This window comes from Paroedura picta, chromosome 3 (assembly GCF_049243985.1).
Source record: "Paroedura picta isolate Pp20150507F chromosome 3, Ppicta_v3.0, whole genome shotgun sequence".
Lineage (NCBI taxonomy): Eukaryota > Metazoa > Chordata > Lepidosauria > Squamata > Gekkonidae > Paroedura > Paroedura picta.
The window spans coordinates 129,382,147-129,402,712 of NC_135371.1; the positions used below are offsets into that span (position 1 = coordinate 129,382,147).

The 20,566-nt window shown below is 43.5% G+C and overlaps 1 protein-coding gene across 5 annotated transcripts in view; it reads left to right on the forward strand.

The window, feature by feature from the left end:
* RNF157 (ring finger protein 157) overlaps positions 1-20,566 on the forward strand; it is a 102,963-nt gene that overhangs the window by 49,462 nt on the left and 32,935 nt on the right. For all 5 annotated transcript variants that reach the window (XM_077327718.1, XM_077327717.1, XM_077327715.1 and 2 more), the window contains exons 3-4: positions 11,352-11,440; positions 18,276-18,422. In XM_077327718.1, coding sequence (XP_077183833.1) covers positions 11,352-11,440; positions 18,276-18,422 — 236 coding nt within the window. The remainder of the gene's footprint in view (positions 1-11,351; positions 11,441-18,275; positions 18,423-20,566) is intronic.

Here is a 20,566-nt window from a genome sequence, read left to right on the forward strand (position 1 = left end):
ACTGCCCATCCATGTCACTTCCAATACCATTTTAATTTAATTATATTTAAACTAGATCTAAAGCCCATTTTAATCTGAAATAAAATGGGCGCTAGATGGGCGCGGCCTCCTGCCCCCGACTCCCAAAGGCTTCCGCAGCTGTGGGGCCGCAGAAGTCTTTATCCTCCTCCCCCCTCCGGCCGGCATAAGGGTACAGTGGGGCCGGGGCTGCGGGGAAGCGGCCTACCTGTATTGATGGGCGGCAGCGGGGCAGTCACGGCGGTAGCGGCGGTAGCGGCTCGGCTGGGGGCGGCGGCGGCGGCGGCTCGCCGGCAGCGGCGGCTCGCCGGCAGCGGCGGCTCGCCGGCAGCGGCGGCTCGCCGGCAGCGGCGGCTCGCCGGCAGCGGCGGCTCGCCGGCAGCGGCAGCGGCCATTTTGGGCGGCTGGCTCGCTGGCAGCGGCGGCTGGCTGGCAGGCTGCGGCGGCGGCGGCTGGCTGGCAGCGATGGCGGCTGGCTGGCGGCTGGCTGGCGGCTGCGGCGGCGGCCATTTTTGGCGGCGGCTGGCTGGCGGCGGCGGCGGCTGCTGGCTGGCGGCGGCGGCCATTTTCGGCGGTGGCTGGCTGGCGGCGGTGGCGGCGGCGGCCATTTTGCGAGGTCCGTCGGAAGAACGGACGGGAGTCCCCGGCAGCCGCGTCAGGCCGCCGGGCAGGGAGCACCCGCCAGCCGCGCTATGCGCGGCTGGCGGGTGCTCCCTTGCCAGTGAAGCAGGGAATGGGGAGCCGCACTTTGCGCGGCTCCCCATTGCCTGCTTGGGCCGGGATGGACACTTGGAGGGGCCAATCAGGAGCCGCGAAGCGGCTCCTGATTGGCCCCTCCGAGTTTTTATCCCGGACAGGGCCCGCCCTAACTCCTCCCACAGTGCCCTTACTCCTTTATACAGTCCGTGGCGCTCCGCGCCATGGGGCTGTTTAAAGATGGCTGACATTGTTTGAAGAGATTGCCTGATTGTCTTGTTAAACTGGTCAGTTATGTTTTACATCAGGGATGGCCAAAGTGAGGCTCTCCATATGTCCATGGTCTACAGTTTCCATGATCCCTGCCAGCAGCTCATGGGAATTGTAGTCCATAGGCATCTAGTCACACTTGGCCACCTCTGTTCTACATGAACACATATTTTTAATTCTTATAGAACTCAGATGCCATCCAACATTCATAGGGAAAACTGATCTAGTAATTCTTTGCCTATGCTGGTGCTTGTGTATGAAAGGCTATTACAGAAAAACTACTAAAATAAAAAAGCCCAAATAAATAGGGCAGTATCCAGAAACTCTTCCTAAAAATGAGACAGAAAAGGGAATATATATATATTTAAAAATACAGAGTTTTATGGGGGCACAATATGGTGTGTTTTTAAAGAATTTCCAAACATCAATTCACTGATGGAAAATGAGAGGATGAGATGCATTATATGAATCTGATTCATCTTTATTTGAGATCAGCAGGTCTAATGTTCTGATTTTGCCATTCTGAATGTAGTGACTTTTGGCATGCAGGTGAAATATGACCTCTTACATGTTTAAGGAATTGTGTTCTGAATTTACTTTTAAAAATCCCTTGTATTGTTTGCTCTAAACACAGCAACTGTCTGTCAGATGCTGAACATATGAAATCCTAGTCCAGAAGACTCCAAGAGCTTATACTTTCAAACACGAAGTTAATGATACTCATTGCCTTTATTTTTTTTAATTAAAAACAATTTGTCAGTAGTAAAGGCATCAGCCCCCTTTTCAGAGGATTTTCCACAAATGAAGCCTGACATCTAAAGAAGCCCTCCATGTGATTTCTAGGGTTACCAGCTCTGACTTGGGCGATACCTGGAGACTTCGGGGGTGAAGCTGGGAGTGGGCAGGATTTGGGGGCAGAGAGGGACCTCAGTGGAGTATAATGCTATGGAATCCACCCTTCAAAGCAGCCATGTTCTCCAGGGGAACTAATCTCTGTTGCCTGGAGATGAGCTGTAAACCAGGAATCCCTCATGATTACCCCCCTTTACATTGTAGATGGTGAGGATCTTGCTGGATATCTTTGGGGCTTCCTGTGATTAGGTATTGCTTGAAGATATTGTTATCTTCTGAAGGATGACTAACCTAAGGAGGCTGCAGATCAAGAATTAATGCTAAAAATAACAGCCTTGTAGTAGCCGCCTCACGGTAGGCATTTCTTGTGTGTCCCAGCATGCTCTTGTGTGTCCTGGACCATTTTATTCTTTATTTCATAAGGATGTTGAATCAGAATACCTTTATTGGCATAAAAAGGATGTTGAGTATAATATTCCACATCTTATGAACCTGGAAAGGACAGGAATAAGCAAGAAAGTGTAAGTCAGACCTCCTGGGTAAGAAAAGAATTGATGCAAGAAAAAGTTATTATTCTGGTCATTGTCTTTGGTTGAGGGATTTGTAGCACAGAGAACAAGAACAGCAGGAGAGGAACTGAGGATGATTAAAGCTGTTTATTTTTCTATCAATACAAGATACATGGTTTGATACAAGCATATTTTATTGGATTCAGTTTATTTTTCTCCCATTTGTTTAGCAATTGCCCTGTTCCCTTCCATGTGTCTTCCTGCTGTGTAAAATTTAAGATAATGTCAGAATGTTACCACTGGGTGGCACCAAAAGGCTTGACATAGGGGAGCTGTTTTGTTGCTGTGGATGTAGGGTCTGTAAACCTTCCTTTTTCAAGAGGTTAAGAATGTGAGATTGTCATATCTTCAATCTAAAGATAACATTACTGTTAAAAATCCCCAAGCTCACAGAAGAAAACAGAGTTATTAGGTAATTGGTGTTCTTTATTAAGGATTCATTTCCTAAGGAGCTAGTCTGTTGCTGCAGAAATACAGTTGATTGATTGTGGCATTGCACAGTTAAAAAAGCATCTGCCCATTTATCCCCAACTTGGACAGATTTATTTCCTTTACTATGCCCCCTCTCCCCGGAATTGAACCTAAACAAATGACAACCTTATATGCAAAGCTTGTTATTCATGTTTGTTCCCTGAAGCTGTTAAACATCTTCATTACGTGGTTTACTAACTTCTGCTCACCTTCTACCTATAAGTATGGACAAGTAGTTCCCATTTCATGATGTCTGAGGAAGTGTGCATGCACATGAAAACTTGCACCTTGAATACAACTATGTTGGTCTTAGTGCCACTGGTCTCAAACTGTATTCTATAGGAGTCTTGTTGCCCTGTAAAGTCAAACACATTTTTATTCCAACGTATATTTGTCTGGATGAGAGCCCACTTCATTGATGACCATAAAATCTTCTGCTGAAATGAAAACCTTTTAAGGTGCTCTTAGACTCCATTTTAGATGTGCTGTCTCGATGCTTCACATTTCTAGATCCTACAATATTATGTTCCTTGCGGGACGTGGGCCTTGCTGTTTTATTATTCCATGGATACTGGAAAACACAGATCTGGGGGTGTGATATATTTCTTATATAATCTATACTGAGATCTTGTCCTCCTAGATGGTAGAAACAGAATTTGAACAACTGCTTAAAGATCTGGGTGGTGTAAATATCTTTATTTTTAGAAAGATTGTACCAAAGCGGGACTAGGTTGCTGATGCTTTCCGCACAGGGACATGCTTGTGTGATTTCCCCCCTGTGCTGGTGTGGTTGCTGATACAGTACAATAACAACAGGGCTTCTGCATGGCAGGTTTCCCCACATTTTCACTGCTCCCAGTCCCACTTTAATAAGAAAGAATTACACTGCAGCCCAGTTGAACTTGTTTCTATTTCAAAGCTGGGCATTCTTTGTATTTTTTAAAGGTTGAAAAATTCTTTGGCAAAACAAGGAGTGTACCAGAACCTTTTCTAGCATTACTTGACTGATATATTTGTGAATATTTTCCTCCGTATTATCTTCATTGACTATCAAGATTTAAACAGGAAACAAAAAAAACTTTTGGGCTAATTTATTTTTGTATGCATAGATATTGGTCACACATGGATTGTTGGTTCTTTTTCTGTAACACCCATTCTCCTGACAGCAGCCGCTCCCCTTCCCTCACACCACTGGTGCTTTTTCAGTTGTTTTGACAACTGAGTATCATGTTAATGTTAAATGCTATGGGTTATGATGTTTTAATGTTATATAAACCAGCTTCTGTGAGTTCTTGGATTTCCTTTTATTTAAAAAAGTCTCTAATCCCTTTTGTTGTGGAAATATGAGAGAGATAGTAAAATGAGCAAGCTTTTTTAAAAAGCTGGGGATTGTATTATTATAATGCTTGTATTATCATAATGATATTTAATTGCCCACCTAAAGAAACCAAAAGCTCCACCACCGCTGCTATTTGTCTGCTGGGGGGAGGGCAGAAAATATGACTGTTGTGTGTGATAAACTGGGAACATCTGAACTTTCCAGCCCACACTGCATCCATGCAGACTTTACTGCACCCTTTGTCAAAAGATTTATTGTGCGATATCTTAGAGTGCTTTTAATCCTCAGTATCTGGATTGTGGTAGAGAACCTCTGATAGGCTACACCTGGTCATGTGACACGCTTACCTTAAAGAAGAAGTCCCTAATTTCTCTCAACTTCTGTCAGTCCTGGATTTTTTCTCCCTTCTCTGCCTTTTTCGATCTTCTCCCCCCCCCCCCTTCAAGAAAAGAAAGAGGCTCCCTGCTTGGCTCCTCTCCCCCCCCCCCACTTCAAGAAAAGAAAGAAAGAGGCTTGGCTCCCCTCCTCCTTCTGAACTACCCTAACCACGTGCATAAGACTTTCCTGTTTCAATGTGGGGGGGGGGGGGAGAGGAAGGATCGAGTTCAAAGCGATCTGAATTCAACAGGGTTGACAATGGAATAAAGAAAGTAAGTGCAGATTCTGCCCTAGACACAGTGATCCAGGCAACCATGTAGACTGGAATTCTGCAACTCGCTCTATGCAGATCTATCCCAGATCTGTAAACTCCAACTGGTACAGAATACGGCAGCCAGGGTTCTTACAGGAGCACCTTGGAGGGCTCATATTCAGCCTGCACTCCCAACACTGCTATCAGTTGACTTATCAGATCAGGCTTAAGGTTCTGGAAATTAAGGCCATACATTGTCTGGGCCCTGAATATCTTGAGAAACTACCTCCTCTCCTAGGCCCCTCAAAGAGCTTTACACTCCTGCAACACCAACAAACTGGCGATCCCTGGCCCCAGGGAAGCTCGTCTGTCAATGACTAGAGCCAGGGCTTTCTCAGTCTTGGCCCTCACCTGGTGGAATGAGCTCCCAGAGGACATTAGAGCTCCGCCTGAGCTAAAACAATTCCCGAGGGCCTGAAAAAAGGAGCTCTTCCACCAGGCTTTCGGCCAAGACAAGTGAATGAGCTGCTAATCACCAACCAGAAACCTCATAATCTGCACCAATAGAAAACTAGACGACAGTGCAGACAGACCAAACTGTTGTTTGTTATTGAGTACTGTTATATCATGCTGTTTGTTGTTGTTATTAAGAACTGTTGTTATATTACACAGTTTGATACAAGTTCACTGTTAACTACATTTTATATTGAATGGTTATTGTACTGTACTGCATTCAAGAGTTATAATATAAACCACCCTGAGCCGAAAGGGAGGGCGGTATATAAATATATAATAATAAATAACATTAAAAACCCTCTCCCTGCTGTACTTTGTGGAGGAATACAAAGCTTAATGGTCCCTTTGGAAGCAGCCTCCAGGTGGAATGGATTTGATGGTTAAAGGCAAATCCAGATCCCTTAGAAAGCTATAGTTGGGATGAATTGTTGAAGGCTTTCACAGCCAGACCTGACTGGTTGTTGTGGATTTTCCGGGGTATGTGGCCATGGTTTTTTAAAATACCAAAATATGGCCACACAACCCAGAAAACCCACAACAACCACAAGAGCTGCAAGTTCAGTTCTCTTCTGTGGTCAGTCTTTGACTACAATGCTAGGAACATCGAATGGATTCTCAACGGCTGTGGGAAGTTTGGAACATTCCTACCATAGGAAAATGTTCTTTGGTTGAGTGTTCACTTGCTCTTTGGACCTTTTTCAAGAATATTTCTTTCCCTCTTCCTGGTAGTCCCCATATCTTCACCCTTCTCTGCTTCCTTCTTTCCTTCCCATCTGCCAATTCACCTACCTTTTATCTTTCCCCTCATCTTCAGCTATTTTTATTATTTACTTCACTAATAACCCAACTTTCTTTGATGGGGATGCAGAGCAGCTTACTTCATTCTTTTCTCCTTTGGTTTCTATATTCTAGTCGTCCATATCCTAGTCTAGAACTGTACCAACACATTTTTGGGGGGAGGTGGCCGCTGTTAAACATTCATGAGCAGCGGTGCTTGGGTGAGTCATGGGACTTGTGTCATATCATGTAGCCAGCCTGAACTGAATGGATCCTTCCTTAAAGACCAAAGCAGCCGTGAAAAAGGCCCATGCCTTACCCCTGTCTTTTACAGATAGAAACTAAGCCTAGAATACTGACCAAACTGCTATGTCCACTGAGGGCATCTGTTCTTTAAAGCTGCATGTGTTCCTTTTATCATAAGGTTTTTAACTTCCCCAATTTTTTTTAAAGATTTCAGGTTTTCTGCAGACCTGGGACATTTAGCAGAAAAATCTGTCTTGTCTATTCATCCCCAGACTTAGGTATCCTCATATTTTGCCAGACTGAGAATTAGAATATACCAGTGGGAACCTGTGATATTTACAGGGAATGAGATCCTTTCTGCCTCTTAGTTGTGGCTCCCCCCTCCCATTGCCACTGGTCCCAGAGAGCCTGCTGCAGCTCCTGCTCCCCCTAGCCACCAGTGCCTGTGAGCCCAGCACAGCTTTTGCTCCCCTACTGCCTTCACCCATGGCAGGCCCAGGATGACTCCATTGGGCCTATCCCCCATCATTTCCAGTGTCAACAAGCCCAGGTCAGCTTAGCCTCTCCCCCCCCCTCCCGCCTGTAAGCCCTGCAGGAAGTCTGGCTTCTGCTGCCAGGCCTGTGTGACTCCTGCCAACCCCACTGCTGCAGCCACTGTTGCAAGGCTGGCAAAGCTCCAGCTTCTCTATCCTCTGTTCATGGTGACCCTGGAGCCTGCATGAACAGACAACAAATGTACTGGGGGGGATTTAACCCCCACATGTATTTTAAAAGTTTTTGGGATATTTTGCAAACCTGGGGAGCCCCCCTCCCCCACACACACACCAAGTTTGCTGGAAAACTTATTTAGTGTCATTGTGGCATATGTTCAAATGGAGCATAGAATGATCACAGAAGACAGGTTAGCAGACTCTGGATTAATGAAGTCTTAGAAATGCATGCATGCCTACTTACTCAGCAAATACTCTGACCCTCTTCTCTCTTACATATTAAGGTAATGATAGGTTCTTATTTCTTGGAACATTTGGGAATGGTTTTTATGTCTGTTTCATAGATGGGCTCTCTCCCATTGTATAGTAGCTTTCATGAGATTAATAAAGTCATAGATATGCAAGGATGCCTCTTTACACAGCAAATCCTCTGACCTTCTTCTTACTCATGAAAGCTCAATATGTTTGGTGAGGTTCTGTATGTGTGCAGACAGGCATCATTGGTTTTTGCAATGTCAGAACAAATTCTACATTGCAGACCTTATTCAGACTGTATAAGCATGCATTGTCTTAGTTTTGAAATAGAAACAAGTCACTGCAGCATTGTAGAAACAAAGGTGAGGAGGAATAAAATGAAGTGACAGGGATTTTAAGACTACTAAAATCTTTGAAATAATGTGAGGAAGACTGAATTTGCTTTGGAAGCACTTCTCTAACTGATGTTGAAATGCACACTGATGGCTTCGGTCCCCCATACTAACAATTCAAGGTCACTTCTGAGCACATCTGCTTATCCTTGTCTACTTCACCGCACTGATTCTGCAGAGGTTGCAAAATGTCACGTTCACTTTCTGGTATGCTTATTTTCTCTCCTTGCAGGCTGAACAGTCTTCCTGGGCAGGGTTTCTTTTTTGTCACACCTCACTGCAGGTGACTAATATCAAAGCTACATAATCCCTTTTTTTGCCCTTGGAGAGAAGCTGTTAAATAGGAGTGTTCATTCTGCAGCAGTCAGGCAGAGAATAATCGCTGTCCCCACTGCCAGATTCTGATCTCAATCAGTGTCCTGCTGCATCAGCAGACCAAAAATATCCTCTGATTTTTTGCACTGGGTACATTGGGCTGTTGAAAAAATAAAAGAAAAAAATGGGAACAGAAGGGATGAGGAAGAAGCTAATATTGATAAAAGGCACTTCCAGCAGTGTCCATCTTTTCACTGTAATATCCTGAATCACTATGCTGATGGGTACAGCCCACATTACCATCTCTTCAGGGTTGGAAGAGAAACAACCAGCTGTCGCTTGCAAGAAATCTTAGGACAAAGGTTCCCAAGGCAGCTGCAGTGTAGCCATAATGCATGCATGGAATATTGTCGGCTGCAGCTTGGGAGGTTTCGCTGCTACAGCAGTGAAGAGAAAAATGTAATCTGATCTTTGAAAGTTAGTTCTTCACCAAAGGCGGAGGAAATGGTAGCAGTGCTTGAGGGATTTTATGATAGAAATGCAGGGCATTAAAAATACTACTTTGGCTGTCCTGTAGCTGTATATCCTGAGAATCTGTTAATAATAAGGTTCTCTGTAACGTAGTGTCTCTGCAGCCTTTCGGAGGGTCAGGGCTAGGATAGGCTGTGGCTTAGTGGTAGAGCATATGTTTTGCATGCAGAAGATAGCAGATTGAGTACCTTGGCATCTCTAGCTATAAAAGATCTTTGTCTGAGACCCTGGAGAACCACTGCCAGTCTGAGTAGAAAATACTGACCTTGATAGACATACAACTAGGCTCAGTTGAAGGCAGGTTTGTGTAAAGGCCTAGTCTTCAGATTCAAAACACTTATCCTTCTTTTCTAAAAATATGTTTTCCTTCACTTGAGGTACCTTAATGTAGTGCTGTTTTCAGGAGCTTCCATATGACACCACTCTCTATTCATTCTGTTCCCTTGTTTCCCTCCACTTTGCTATGATATTTCCCAAACATTTGGATATTAAACTGTGTACATTTTTCCATTCTGCCTATGTCAATGCCATTTTTCTTACCTCACTCTCTTCAGTAGCAATTTCTCCCCTTCTCAGGAGTACTTTTTTAGACTTTTAAAAATATTGTTAGAACCTATAGTGCTACAGCATTATAACATAACAATCTATTGCAACAAAGTACTACTTCCAAGCTTGTTTTTTTAAAGTATGTATTTAACCATTTTGTTGCAGAGTTCTAAATACTTTGCCTTTCTCCTTATAAATTTTCAACCAACAGAGCTAGAGCCTTTAATAAAAAAGGTGGGAATGAATTCATTGTTGGGATATATCATTCTAGCCCTATAGCACCATAGGCATGGGTGTTTGAGGTAAGGGAAGTATGGAGAAACCTTCTATTTAGCTGTTTCATGCCTTCTGTGAATGCCTCTGCAACAAGAGTAACACAGGGAGTCATCTCCATGTACAAGCAGTCCTGGGTAACCTCATCTCAATGAGGCAGGGAGAGGCAATGCTCTCCCTTGTAGCTGTATTAAGCAAATGCCTTAAAAGCTATTTTGTCCTCTCTCTCGAAATGCCCAAAAGCAACATTTGGGATTGTTGATAATTTGCCATTTGTTCCCCTCTGGAGCAGCCTTGTATAAAGAGCAGCCTTTTTAAAGAGGCACATATATGCTGTTTCTTTATACCCCTAAAAAAGCCCTGACTGCAGGTCATTATATCCTTCACTGAACAGAAATTATAACTCTAATTGTACTAGTTTTCACAGTGCCATGTGACTAAGGTCTTTTCTGTACATCTTAATGCAGATTTTCCAAGCAGTCAAGCCTTTAAGCTTGAGTTTGAATTCAGAGCCTGCCTTTACACACAATTCTTTTTCTCCAGTATATTTGCAGCTACAACCAAAAATACAGATTTCTTAATTCAGTTGGGAGTGTCATTCATGACACGTGGGGGTGTGTGGCATCCAAAGTTGCTATTATAATTAACACAATTGTACTATCACAGCTACACAGTAGTGTCAAGCAAGTGCCTTCTATTTAAATCCTCTTGTTCAATGAAAGGGAACAGAAAGGCACTCCAGGAAACTGAAATTGACAAAACTGTTTTGACCTTGATTAAGCTGAGAAGCTCCCTTTTCCTTATTGCCAAACTGTAATGGTTTCTCCATTGTGTTCTTGGCCACTGTGAAAAATGGAAAAAGAGTCATCACCCTCCACCATCCCTCTTCCCCCTCACTTTCCCCCTTTCAGACCTTGTGAAGAGCCTTATCATTGAGCTGCCAGAAAAGCTTATTTTTCTTATTGTTAATTTTTTTAAAGCAATCCAAATCTAGCATTAATCTCATTATGCTTGACTTGAATCACTTAAAAAAGAAAACCCGCTTTCCCCATCATTTAAATTGAGATTCTTTGGCAGCTTTCTCTTACCCTTAGGAGAAAAAAGATAAGGAAGCCAAGCAGAAGGGAGGGAACAAGGCAGAAACTATCCCTAGCCAAAATGAGGCTCCTTTTCTTCATGGCTGGAGCCAGTGCACTGGAAAAGAAGATGCAGCAGATTGAAAAGGTCCAAGCCCTCACTTTTGCCTTGGAAAGTGGCAATATGAGTTGATGGCAGGGAGCAAGTCCCACCTTGCCCTTCAGCAAATGAAAGAGCAGCTGGAGGTGAACAAAGGAAAGCAGCGGGGCTGCAGCTTGGCTTGTGCCTGCAATGACAAAAATGGAGAAAGAAAAATAGCTGGTCTCCAGCCAATCACCTCCCTTTGCTAGAAAATTCACAATGAAGGGGGGAGGATGGAGAAAAGTGCAGAGTGGGAGGAACAATCTCAATGTGAGTGGTGTAATGGCAGGTAAAGGGAGAATCCAAGGGGATCTGTATACTTTTGAATTACCTGTGCCTGGGAAGTGAAGCAAGTGGAAAAACCACCAAAAAACCACTCTGAAAAAAACCCTGGGGAATGAGTGACTGGAAAGCAAACTAAGTACTGAAGGGAGGAGAATCAATGTAGAACAAAAAAGAAAACCCAACTGATGGTTGTAGTGAAAGTGAGGGGAAATGCTGAATAAAAAAAGTAAATGGACTTACATGGGGAGAACACAGAAAAACAGCCATTCATAAAAGGCCTAAGTAATCGTTCTGGACTAGAGTGAGCAAAGTCTGCCATATGACTGTACAAACTCTGCAAGGTTCATAATAAAAATATACATTTTATTTTGTGTTGCTTAGTACAAGTAGGGCATCCTAGACTGCCATCTGAAATGTCCTTTGTTTCTTCTTTCTGCCTAGTTTCCATATGCTGCCCCACCACCTCAGGAACCAGTGAAGACACTGAGAAGTCTAATCAATGTTCGCAAGGACACACTACGCCTAGTCAAGTAAGTCAGTAGTTTTAGGTCAGGGTTTGTGATACCATAGTGAGAGCAAAATACAATTGGCTAATTAACACAAGGTCACTTTAGCTCTTGAGTATGTTTGAATAGTCAGCAGCTGATTGAACCTGCTGCTGAGTACTTGATGAAGAGTTCTATCAGCACTTGATGACACATTATGAGATTGTTGCCTTAACCCTGATCCAGAAACTGGTCCAGAATGCTGCAGTCAGGATTCTCACAGGAACACCTTGGAGGTCCCATAGCTGTCCTGCTCTCCAACAACTGCCCTGGCTCCCAGTCGAATTCCAGATCAGACTTAAGGTTTTGGTAATCACCTTTAAGGCCATAAACAGTCTGGGTCCAGTGTACCTGAGGGACCGCATTGCTGTCTATACCTCCCAAAGAGCTCTTTGCTTTGCCACTTCCAACTTGCTAGTGATTCCTGGCCTCAAAGACATATCCTTCTTGGTCCTGGCCCCCACCTGATGGGACCCTGCTGAGATCAGGGTCCTGCTGGAGTTAGAACAATACTGCAGGGCCTGTAAAATGGAGCTCTTCCACCAGGCATTTGTTTGAGGTCAACAGAACCACCACCATCCACTGGGTCCCCAAAACCCCCTCCCCATGAACTGACCAACCAATAGGATCACAGTTAATCAGGTAAATATTGTTACTACCAGCTACTAGGATATTGATGAAACCACTATTGTTACTGTTGTTTTATTTGATGCTGTTGCTGAATTGTATTATATTTACTCTCATGTTCTCCAACATTCTGTGTAAACCTGTGTTCTCCCATGTTTCATGTAAACTGCTGTGAGCTGCAAGGAAGGGCAGCAAATGAATGAATTAATGGTCTTTAATGCAAATTTCTGAAGAGCTAATTTGGTGTAGATTGCTGTACTAGGATCTGGAAGATACAAGTTCAAATCCCTGTTCAGTTATGAAGCCTGTTGTGTGTCACTGACCAGTTGCATGTACTCAGATTAATCAATCACATACGATTCTTAGGAGGATAAAATGATGGAGGAAAAACCACATCTGCCTCCCTGAGTTTCACTGGGGAAAATGAGATAGAGCAACTGACTTAAAATACCTAAATACAGGGTACATTTCCTCCCATCTTCCGGGGTCTAGCATTCAGGTATGCATTTTTAATTTCTGTGATTGGAACTCAGTTTTCAACTGCATAGGGGCTGATGAGGGCCATGATGCACAGGCTCAACACACCCTACCCATTATTTCCCCCATTCTGTAATGAGGGGTGCTATTTGGTCTGTTGGTGTCCTAAAGGGCTGGCCATAAGATTCTCTAACAGGGCAATGAACAGCACTCCCCTCCAGGGCTGTTTCAGGTCAGGTAAGCAACAGGATGGAGGACTCTGAAGAGCCTTCTCTCCAGGCATCATCGTCCTGACCCAAATCAGTCTCTGCAAACCTGGGAATTGAGTTCCAAGCACTCATCTTCAACCACACATCTGCTCCCTAGCACCTGTGAATAAAATGTAGTTTGTAATTAAGCCCTTATTTATTCACAACATGTTGTACCTCAGAAGCTTATACTATCAATGGAGCTCCATAAAAACTCATGTCATGAGCTTAAATCAATATTTAAGGTACCAGGTATCTTTCCCTCCCTGCCCCCTCATACACACACCCCTAGGTCAAAAAGCACTTTGGTAAGAAATAGGTATTACAATTTTGAATTTAGTGTCTGTTTTGTAGGCAGTTATTGAAACTGGCAAAGGGTTCCCCCTCTTTAGATATTTCAGGGCTGGTTCTCTGAGTTTTGGTTAAAAGAAATACCTGAGTTTTATTAATTAATGTATTACATTTATATACCACCACATTCAGGATCGCTCTTAAAATTAAAACCAGTTAAGAACAGTTAAAATTTTCATAGTTGCCCCAACTGTGGGTCTTAGTTTCTACCTCCCCATCTCCCATTAGTAAGGTGGGTTACTTTAGTGAGGGCCCCATATGATGATGTTGGTTTTTATCATTCCCTGGTCCTAACCAAAAGACTGGCGGAAGAGCTCCATTTTGTAAGCTCCTGTAGGGCCCACAACTCTTCCAGGAGCTCCTTCCACCAGGTAGGGCCCAGGACCAAAAAGGCTCTGGCCTTGGTTGAGGCCAGACGTACTTCTCTCGGGATGGGGATCACCAGCCAATTTGTTTTGGCTGTGCGAAGCACTCTTCAGGATGTATAGTCAGCTAGGCAATCACTCAGGTATGCTTGGCCCAGACCATGTATGGCTTTGAAGGTCAGAACCATAACCTTGAACTTAAATCAATGCAGTTACCTAAGAATAGGCTGAATGTGGGCCCTCCATGATGTTCTCATGAGGACCTGAGTTGCTGCATTTTGGAGCAGTTGCAGTTTCCAGGTCAAGGATAGGGGTAGGCCCACATAGAGCGAGTTACATAAATCTAATTTGGAGGTGACCGTCACATGGATCACCATGGCTAGGTGTTCTGTGGCCACTAGTAGCTTGGCCTGGTGGCTGGTAGAAAGCCAGTTGAGCTACTCTAGTGATCTGAGCCTCCATGGATAGGGAAGCATCAAGAATCACTCCTAAATTCCTAGTAGACGATGCAGCTGTAAGTTGCACACTGTCTAGGCAAGTTTACATGAGAAATGATGTGTAGTCAGTTTTTAATAGCATACACACTTGTTTAAAGAATTAGTTTTCCTCATGATAAACAAGGATTTGCTCCTTCTGTGTTTAAATAGCCTTCAGCATTTCTCACACTCTGAGGTAAATATAGCTGATAAGATCAAGAAAAGATCAGGCTCTCTACTTCGATGTTTCTGAGGAAATTCACACATTCAGACTGGTATGTGTTATGTACAATTGAGGTTGACACATGGGGTTTGTTTGTTTGTTGGTTTCTGGCTGTCTGTTACTTTTTGAACCAGATTCCAGAAGTTGTCTCCTGTGTAAATCTGTCTTGCTGCACATTCTTGGAAGCAGTCCATCAGCTGCTGTACAGCAGGAGATATCCGCATGTAGCTCCTAGAGATTAGTGTAGAGATTAAGTGTGGCTCTTTGGGGAGGAGTTATGCAGATGTTCATAACAGTACAATACAGGCTGTTTGCCTTTCTTTTGTTACCTCTCTTGCTTTGGGGCATTGGAGATGACAACAAGATTTCAGAGTATTTGAACTTGCTTCTGTTGCTGGACTAAAATTAGAGCCAATTAAAATCCAGTAGTAGAATGGGGGAAATGACATAGTGAAAGGCTGTTTGGGTAAAAGGCAGCCTCTCTGTAAGCTTTGTAACTGATGTTGTATCTTCCCTTCCTTGCATCCTGGATTAAATTCACATTCATGCTTTTATCCTTTTTCAGAGGGATGTTGCCATGCCCTGGGAAATCAGATGTGCAAATGCAGAGTGTAGAAGAGGCTTGTCTCTTCACTTTCTCACGGCTGTATGGAGAGGTGGAATCTGATAAAAGCCCAGAGAATATCTCCCTTTCCCTTCCCCTTTTCGTGGATTTAAAAGGCATGTCCAGGAAATGTCACATCAATAGATACTGACCTGGAATCCTTATTAACTGGCAAACAAACCCTGACACCAAAGACTGCCCCCCCCCCCCCCGTATTGGGTCATATTTCCAAACTGTAGCTTCAGGTTGTATCACAGCTCTTCAGTCCAGAATGCAAAAAATAAAAACAGATCATGAGTCAAGAGCCAGTGGGATTAGTACCTGGGGACAAGTTCTCTCCTGTCCCCACACTGACCTCCTGCTGAGAAACACCTGCCATGGTGTTTACCCTACCTGGGCTGCAGAAGAATAAGAGCTGGGGTTTTGTACCCTGCGTTTTACTACTTGAAGGAGTCTAAAAAGTTTTTTACTTGGTTTTATTTAACCTGCCATGAGTCCACGGAGAGTGGCAAGATATAAACTGAAATAATAAAATAAATTTAAAAAATAAAAGTGGCTTACAATTACCTACCCTTCTTCTTCCCACAGCAGACACTTTGTGAGGTAAGTGAGAGAGCTCTGAGAGAATTGTGAGTGGCCCAAGGTCACCCAGCTGGCTGCATGTGGAGGAGGAGAGGGAAATCAAACCCAGATCCCCAGATTAGAGACTGCTGCTCTTAACCACTACACCAAGATGGCTCTCGGGTGACTCTCCTTGACTGCCAGGGAATTAGTATGGGAAAGAAGGCAGGGGAAGCCATGTCAGCAGTAGGCAGCTCAGTGGCATCAAGAAACTGAGGAAAGGAAGATTCAGGTGTTGGTCTGAAGCAGCAGAACAAACTTTGGGTCCATTGGCACTTTTAAGACGTACAAAGTTTGATTCACGGTATAAACATTTGTGTGCATGCACAGTTCTTCATCAGATACAATACAACAGAATTTCCTCAGCCATTACACACAGGTAGAGATGAGAGGGCAGTTGCCAGGAAAGGCTAGTTAGAGTCAAGATGTGTGAGTAATTGGGTGACTATAGCTGAGATTGGATAAGGCAGTGGTTAAGATTTGTGATTGGTAATAAATTAGCAGGCAAATGCAAAAGTTAACTAACAGATATGAGAATGAAGTTTGAGTTCAGTGGTCTTTCCAAGGCCTACAAAGTTCAATTCTGGCTATAAGTGGTAACTGAGAGATTTAGCATGTATAGATGCACACTCTTACAGTTACATTGAAACAGATTTCCTTAAAAAGTTACATAAAGGTAGGGGTACTACTGTGCTAGGAAGGGCTGAGAATGAATTATATAGAAAAAGGTATATACCAATTGCAGGCTGTTTACATTTAAAGGAGACAGAAATGCCCACAAACAAACAGGGTTAGGGTGTATGGAGGGTTTTTTTTTTTTGGGGGGGGGGTTGGTGTGACAATTGGCCAAAGTAACTTAATCCCTCTCAGAGAAAGCATACTATTTATTCGAGCCATATAACCCTTCCTTTCCAGTGCAGAAATCATGCCTGGCTAAAGACTTGGCTGAAATGTATCCTGGGCAGCTCTCAGGGGCACCTTTTGGAATTGGCTTCCATGAACCAATTACATCACCTCATTCAGATGGAAATATGTACTGACTCTGTCCTATCAACACACTTGATACGGCACTGTTGGTGTGTATTTAGAGCAGGATTGCAGTACACTGCCTCTCTTTGTCCTGTCTAGCATGTGGCAGGCATCCGGTTAAGTATGCAGGTTCTTCAAGAATGCTGAATGGCTTTTGGATTAATTCTCAGAATGCCAAGAGCCAATACAATGTAAGGGCTACGAACATGTAATGTGGTCCTCAAGTGAAATGCTTAAGGTACTATTTAGAAAGAACAACAACAAGTACACTTGCTGTATAAGCTATTTAAAGTGCTATTGTGTCAATATGCTCTCATTATTCCTCTGGGGTTTCTTAGCCCTTGCACAGGCAACAAGCCTATAATTTTCTCTGGAGAATCCAAACAGTAGTTAAGGAAGCAAAACATGCAAGGAAGATTGTAGCTAATATTCTGTCTCATCCTGAACAATTCAGCGGTATATCATTTGAATTTAAAAAAAAATTAGGCTGGTGAAAAGACTGTCATTTAATTTATTCCAAATCTGAATCAGCTTGCTTGCTTGCTTGTTTGTTTGTTTGTTTGTTTGTTTGTTTGTTTATTTATTTATTTATTTATTTATTTATTTACTGCCCTCCCTGAAGGCTCAGGGCAGTTTACATGGAACTGAAAGAAACTATACAGAGAACATTACATATAACTAACTATAATATTATTAGCTGATAATAACAAGTAACTCTATAACAATTAACAATAATAATAAAACAATAATGCAACAGGTCCAGGAGTCTTGGTGGATTTCGGGGGGGGGGGGGGGAAGCAGGGAGCCTGCTGATGTTGTTGATTTATTGTGCCTGGCCTTGCTTCCAGTTTACATTCTCTCATTTTCGCTGCATAACATAACTATTGCAATAAACAATTAGCCCTGAGGTCAGCCAGTCAAATGGTAGTGTGGGTGGGTGGGGTGACGAAAGCCAGAAGGCTCAGACAATGAAAATCAGCAAGAAAAACCAGACTGAATAAGAGAACAGGTACTCTAATAGATCTTTCCCCCCATATTTGTTGAGTTAGACAACTATACCCCCCCCCCCCTTGTCCCCAGTGTGAGGACTCAATGCATCTTGAAACATCCTTCTTCCCTCCTCTGTTTTTATCGTCACACCTCTTTGAGAAACAGTAGGCTGTGTGACCATATCAAAATCACCCAGCAGGCTTCAGTGGCAATGTGGGGATCTCCCAGGTCCTAATCCAACACTGTAATCCTTGCACCATGCTGGCTGTACAATAAAATGTAAATGTTAAAACTATTCCAAATGTAAGCCAACCCTTACATGTGCATCTGTGCCGTCAAACTCAACTAACTGATGGCAGCCCTAGCAAGGGGTTGGCGGTTTGTGTTCTCTACAGAGCCTTCCTTGATGTTCTCCCACCCGTACCAGTCCTGCTAAGCTTCTAAGATGTCTATGTTTAAAGTTTGGTTGTACATTTAAAGTTTGGTCTGAATGATTGTAAATGAATTTCATTGCTTGATAATGTCTAAGATCTGATGAGATCACGCTGTACCATGCTGCCTTCTTTCTCTGCCAAACCCTTATACCCCATGAAAAATTAGACTGAGATTTGGGACTCTTGTCTCTTCTTTCTCTGGAAATGTCACTAAGGGGTCTGTAATAACTTTAAAAAGTTATTACTTTTTAAAGGTATGGAACCATCTAGTGTACATTTTAGCAGTCAGAGACCTCAAGTCTGCTTGGAGCTCCTTGGTTTTCATGTTCTGGAATTCCTTGGAGTAATGTATTTAACTGTGTTTCATTCTACTAGATGCACAGAGGAAGTGAAAACTCCAGGAGAGGAAGTCAGCAAAGCAAAAATCCATTACAATGTGGAGTTCACATTTGACACCGATGCACGAGTGGCTATAACCATCTATTACCAGGCTACTGAGGAATTCCAGAATGGAACAGTGAGGTAAGAGGAATGTTGTGGAGAAGAACAGTCACATCTGGTGCAGTCTTATGAGACTGAGGGGCCAGATTGGATAATACTCTGTCATATGCAAGATAGGGAACGGGGAAAGAGTGAGAGGCTGTACTTTTGGCCACACCACTTGTGCATAAGTGTGTTTATCCAGGATGGAATGGCCTTTTAATTTACTTGGAAAGCATCCAGTGGGCAACTGCCCTTGAGAACCACTGGAGCAAGGCAAGGAGCAAGGCAAGCCCCACCAGCATGGGCAGTACTTCAGGAGCCTCTAAAAGAGGGGAGCTGATGAATCAGCCTTCATTTGGGTCTCCATTGGCTGGGTCTGAGCCAAGCACAGCTCTGTGAGTCTTACACGGTGCCCTGATGGCAGGCACATGACAGGCAGACAGAGGTAGTTAAAATATCATTCCGAAGTCTAGATACTGGTTAAAACACAGCTTCAAGTCCAAAGGGAAATCAAAAAGCAGAGTTCTAGGGTCAGAAATGAGGGAATCAATTAGGAATACAGGCTGCTATAAGACACCTTGTTTCCACATAGCCACTTTCTTGTTGGCTGCTCTTATACATCAGGCTAAACTCCTGCCAGCCACCTCAGCCTTGCTCCTGCAAACACATGGCTGTTGTGGAGGATGTGTTGCGCTACCAGTCTTTCAATGCACCTTCTGTCTTGCAGCTCCCTCCTATTCTTCCTTCTATGCTGTTCCCCCAGCTCTGGTGACAGAGGAGGTGAACTGGCCAGCAGGTGGCTCTCTGCCCACTCAGGGCAGGAGGGCTATGGAGCCATTGTACTGGAACCTGGCTGTGGATCCATATCTGACTCCTCAGAGACTGCCCCCTACTAAAGTGTTTCTATTACTGGCTGTGGATTTGGGTAAGGTCTGCTGGCTGCCTTTTCCTCAGAGAAGTAGTCTGCATCACTGGACTCTGCTGGAGCTGGCTGGACCATGACACAAGGGCTGCTTGGCTCAGTTTACTTTGCGGGGATTTTAGTGCTCCAGTCCACTCCTCATCCTCGGGCTGTCCTTTACAAAGCAAAAGTGGCAAGCAACAGCAGTGCTATCCTTCCTTAGCCGTACTTTTACTAAATGGCAAGGCAACATCTAATCTTTTTGTTTTACTTTCTAGCAGGGGGTTGACCACTTGTAGGCTTTTGTTCCCAAAGGCCAGTACTAGTCTCTTAGCCAAGGAATGCTGAATTTGGCTCTATTTTAATGTTATGCCACTGGATGAATGGCTGGTGGTATCAGGGATGGGGCATGCATACAAGGTAGATGGGAAAGTAAAATTCACTGTTGCTTTCTCTGACTCTCCACCACACGTAAAGCTGAGAATGACCCAGTGATGATGATCATACTACTATATCTGAAGGCATAGCCCAAGGGGAGAAGTGCACATCTGTGTTCAGAGCAGAATGCAAAGAAAAGGGAAATAAGGAAGGTTACTAGGTGGCCAGAATGGTGAGGTAACCTTGCGGGTGTTTTGCTGATTGTTTGGGGTTTGTAAACAGCAACCTGGACATGCTCACGCATGGATGCAGCCACCAGAGAACACTTTTAATTTCCAAAAGGTCATTAAAAACACAGTTATGCTGTGGGGCATGTCTCTAGTAGTTTTGAATACATTCTGATGCAGCATATAAATGTATTCTCAAACCAAAATCATCATGGTTTTCCTCTTGGAAGAAAATGTTATTTATCTCAGCAACCAAATACTTTGGAGTAAGCACTGGGGTAAAATATCATTTCCTGTCAACAGGAGCACTACCGTCAGAAATGATACCTTGATTTCAACAGTTGCACATTCCAGAAACTAAATAATCTGCCAGTGGTCTGAATGCAAAGAGGTCAATAATAATTCCGTCAATTCCAATGTTGTTCAAAGATAGGGTCTTTCTGAGACATAGCAAGTGCTAGCAGGAAGTTCAGAGGCACATAGCTTGGTTGTTTGAAATAATGAAGTGAGTTGGGTGGGGTGCTAAAGAGATGGGGCTGCAAAAGCTGTATGATCAAGTGAGTAGTCTATAATATATACATAGAGGCCTTGTAAAGCAAAGACAGCTGAGAAATGGAAAGTAACAGCAAAACCAGATAGCTCCATACACAGGGTTAGATCAGAATATAAACAGCGAC